The 4,707-nt window shown below is 43.2% G+C and overlaps 1 protein-coding gene across 1 annotated transcript; it reads right to left on the bottom strand.

The window, feature by feature from the left end:
* Positions 1-1,810: 1,810 nt before the first annotated feature.
* LOC128725196 (uncharacterized) lies at positions 1,811-3,621 on the bottom strand. The gene is made up of 3 exons (XM_053818919.1): positions 3,557-3,621; positions 2,212-3,474; positions 1,811-2,132 (listed from the first exon to the last, which is right to left on the bottom strand). Exons 1-3 carry the CDS (start codon positions 3,599-3,601, stop codon positions 1,923-1,925), a joined length of 1,518 nt encoding a protein of 505 aa, XP_053674894.1. The 5' UTR covers positions 3,602-3,621; the 3' UTR covers positions 1,811-1,922.
* Between the last annotated feature and the right edge of the window lie 1,086 nt (positions 3,622-4,707).

The following is a 4,707-nucleotide window of genomic DNA, read 5'->3' as shown; positions in this document are numbered from 1 at the left end:
TCGGCTGGGATGGCGTTTGGTGTTCGGACCGTTTGTTCACTTGCCGTTGCTTTGCCCGGCTCGTTCCATCCGTGAGCCGTTTTTTGTTTTATTTTCTCATCATGCTTCTCCTGCTTTGTCTTCTGTTTCTCCGTGCTTGCCCTCACGGGCTCTTGCGGGTCGATTTTGTTCCTCTTTCCTACGGCCGTTCCTTCGGTTTCGTTTCGGTGTCTTTTCATTTCCATTGCGTCGTCTTTCTGTAACTATTCAGTTGCGCTGTGTTTTGTGTTTTGTTTTTAGACTTTTCACCCTTTTCTTCTCTCATTTTCGTGTGTTTAATTTTTTTTGTTTGCCAGCTCTTCTGCGCCCTCATCAACTCATCTGCCGGTCCACTTTGATTCGTTTACTTTTCGAGGTAATTTTGTTGTTGTTGTCGTTGTTGTGCTTATTGCGTGGAACCCATCTTAGCTCGGTTGACCATTTTTCACCCTCTCCGTTATTCGCTGTTTTCGGCGGCCACAGTTTATCAGCGCAGGCTTATTTTCCTGCTGCCTCCCACTGTTCAGTTCCAGCCGCACGTAGTCACCGCAGCGCATTGGATATATATTTTATGCTTCCCATTTTATTTGCCCGCACCCTTTCCCAATTCAGGAGCGCCTTCACTTTAATGCAAGTTTACAGGATCGATGATCCTGACAGAACCGAGGGAAGATGCTTTCGCGCACAGGTCCGCGCTTGAACAACTTCGTCCACTGGTGGCTTAGAACTCGAACTCACTGGCCATGGTGGAGCAGCTTTAGCGGGATTGGGGCGCAAGAAAACAGAAATCGGACGAAAACGTAACCACGAAACAAACAGAAAGTCCGAGCCCACCTTCTGGGCAGGCAAATAAAACGATATGAATATATTAATAGTATATAAATCTAAATTATGACTCCAGCAGTCCGAGGAATGAAAAAGAAAGGTGAGGCGTAATTTGAGATGTTTCCACTTCTTGCTGTAGGAGTAATCAAATGTTTTGCTAAGAAGGTTGTTTGGTTCAACGTTTCATCGAAACAAGATGTGATAATGTTTTAATTTAGTGTTATAAGGGGGCATTTTAGCATATTTCGTAAACGGGAAAGTGCACTCTTGAGCACACCTTGCTATGCTTAGCTAAGGCTTTCATGACTTTTAATTACTTGTAGTAGCTGGATAGTCAATGCTGCGTACGGGGGGGAGAAGGCACAAACGAGATTCGATCCCGATAGTATCGTGTGTTTGTGCCGCACGCTAACGTTTCGGCTATCGAGCTCCCCAATTAATTCAATTACCTCTACCCATAAAGTGCTCTGAGTTGCGGTGGAAAATTAGGCTGAATCTAAGTATCAACTTTCTGTTTTACGGGACAATGCTTGATCATTCCATATTGAGACGATGTTTCTGCGGGAGTTCTTCTTGGTAAACGCATCTCGGCGTATATGTATCACACACCTGCCTCGCGTATACCTATGTAATATATGTGCACACTCATCGCAAGCGAAACCTAGAAATTGAATAAATTTATTGTTATGCGGCGTGATCTGTCACCGATCATTAGTTGATTAGTTGATAATAAAATCAATGTCTGAACTAAGGACAGGTCGAAAAACCGCTTCATTTGCCCGACCATCATAATCAGCAGATTACGAAAAACCGATCAATCCGAATGGCACAAAGTTGGAGCATTTGTCATATGGGCACCACGCAAATTCGCTACATAGAATACAAAACAATCTGCAATACTCAGTATGAAGAAAATGGTTATAGTAACTCAAGTGGAACATTTTCAAGCTGCAGTAGTGCTGCGAACAGTATGGTTATTGCATTTATTCAATCTATTCTTGCAGTGTTATCTAGCGGCGGTTGACATCGCTTTGCCAAGCTTAACTGCTGATTTGCGGGAGAAATTCCGAGAACAACACTTAGTCGGTTCCGTTCGGGCCACTATCGTTACAAAGTTTGATATTTGCCTTAATCTTTGATGGGTAAATAATCGAGGTTTCAATATTCGACAACTGCATGCAAATCAACAGACGGTTCTCGCTAGCGACTGCTTCGTCGACACCGAACGATTTCAGCAGACCTAACTTGACCTCCGTTTCAGCAAACAGAGCGGTTAAGTACGTCTTCATCTAGAAAGAGAGACACAAATTGCATGTAGAAAGGCGTGTTGGTATTTTCTGCACTTGTAACCTTAGGAATTTGGCTTACCTGCGTGACACAGGCGTTCATGGTCGCAGTTGTTGTGATTAAATTGCACACTCCAAGCTGTGACTCGGCGTCTTCAACATCGAACACCAACAGGTCGAAGATGATGGAGAACGTGTCCTTCAGGTGCATCAGTCGGGAGTACTCCTTGTCAATACACTGCCAGCTAAGATCGAATCCATAGTCGAAGATGCCATTTACCAGATCCTTGTACTTATGGTAACAATAGCGTCCGTATTCGTCGTTGCCCATGAGCACATCAACAAGGTAATTGACAAGGTCGTTGTTTAGCACATTGACCTGTGATGTTATCGAATTCACGAACCCTTCGAGTGCAGTACCGATATGGTCAAACGCCGTTGCTAGTTCCGATACCTTTGTATTACTTCCGGTAGTGAACGTAGTGTACAAACTTTCAATCGCAGAATTCAATGCACCAATATCTGTTGCGGTAGAAATGCCTGTGTAGCCTGCAACTGCTCCGGTAAGGGCGGATACGGTATTTGATGCCGTAGTAGATCTGGAAGTTACCACTTCTTTACAGGCGTCAGTGGCCTCCTTGAGTTCAGCCTTGAAATTGGCGACTTCAGTAGTGACTCCACTACCCACCCGAGTCATTATATCTTTAATGAAAGTGTCGGCCTCTTTGACGTTTTCGTCTACAGTGACCACGATGTATTTCACAAGTGGCAGGCTTGCCTTCAAATAGTTTGCAGCTCGCAACAGATCGAACATCTTACGCGGAGCAAGGTTCGTGCGCACCATATTTACGGTGATTTCGTTCGATCCAGCCTGGGTGACGGTTGCCTTGATAGCAGTCTTTACTACCGTTAATTTAGATTTGAATTCATTCAATCCGTTCATTAAGCGAGTAAAAGCATCCATAACTTCGTCGGCAATACCGTTATAGCCAATAGTTGTGAACGCCGAATGAAGGTTTGCGGCGTTACCGATATACGTCGCTGCAGCTTCTATCGTTGTTTCCAAGTCTAAGAATGCGGCATCTACGTCTCCATCTTGGGCACTGCGCAGCTTAGTATAGGCAGTTATGATTGGTTTCCCAAGTTCATCTATTTTAGTCTGGATTTCTCCGATCTTCGTCTTCGTTTCGGTCAGTTTCGTGGCCCCAGAGGTAGGTGCGTACAAGTTTATGTTCTTAATTTCGCGCAAAATGTTATCCGTGTCGGTATTCACGGTAGCGACTCTATCGCTACTTGGGATTTCGATGAGCAAACCAAATTCTGGCTTCGGCTCCGCTGAGATTCCCTGCGGATAAATTTATAGTACTGCTACATCTAGACTCCAGACTCTGTGTCCAAAGCGATGTCAACTTTATCACCTAACTTACCTGCAGCAAGCAGACGATGCCGAACGCTAACACTAGACGATTCATTTCGTGGACGTTCTCTGCCAGGCAAGACGACAAGAAACTGATTGCATCTCGTTCGCGCACTGCATTTATATACGGTGCGTACCTTAAAGCATGCTGGAAGGTCTGCCGCGCTAACCGTAGCTGTATCTTCGCAACTTACCAGCTGTGTAAACGCCACCCATGGGAGCGAACATCTAAAACCTCTCATCGTAGTCGCCAGATTTGTTGGTGTTGGTTATTTCATCGAAAAACGCATGCCAAATTGTGCAATTTTGCAAATTGCAGACAAAGTCGCAATATCGACAAATATCGAATCATTTGCTCAGACTGTAAATGTATAAGGAATGAATATAAACTAAAGCTTAGTAGCAAACTATTCCAATCAAGAAGAATATATCGACAATGTGTCACATACAAATCGCCCAAAAGATTTAATACATACATGCCACAACACTGCAGCAAGTTCTCATTTAAACATCAAAGTTTTAGTACGATGCCCAGTATCGCGGCGCCATATTGCGCCACGTCCTTACCGCTTACAAGCGACAGATTTATCAAACAGGCCATGTCGTATGAAGCGAAGCGAAAATTCGGCAAGCCCTACTGAACAAATATGATTAGCTGTTTTTCAATTCTGTGGAAATTAGATATATCACATTGGTCTCACATACACAAAGGCAACAACAACGCAGGCTTTCATGTTGTTCTCATTTTGTGTCTTTATCTGCCGTGAATTCTAGAATATATGCAGTATATCTCATCTTGTGCTAGGCATAAACTGCTCAAGAAGGTTGATATAAGACGCATTTAGACATTTCAATATGATCGAAACTAAAAAGTGGTTGGCATTTTCTTAATAAAACATTTTATTAAATGCATCTCGAAGTGCCTGATTTGTTCAATTCTGGCGTCAATAAATATTTAACAAATGTAATGGTCAGTTATTGAGCAGCGATCATGATGTACTTTGTAAAAGAGAGAAATCTTTCTAACCTGTCCAGAACGATTAAAGTGTAACATAGTCTTCCGTTTGATTTTAACTTCCAAAAAACTCTCAAGACATTAACCTTTCCGAAAATATTCAAAATTGTAATGCATCTACCCTGTACCGGGTGATATCTTGGCTA

Source organism: Anopheles nili, chromosome 3 (genome assembly GCF_943737925.1).
Source record: "Anopheles nili chromosome 3, idAnoNiliSN_F5_01, whole genome shotgun sequence".
Lineage (NCBI taxonomy): Eukaryota > Metazoa > Arthropoda > Insecta > Diptera > Culicidae > Anopheles > Anopheles nili.
Note: the sequence above shows the minus strand (reverse complement) of the source record. Positions and strands in the feature narration are given on the sequence as shown.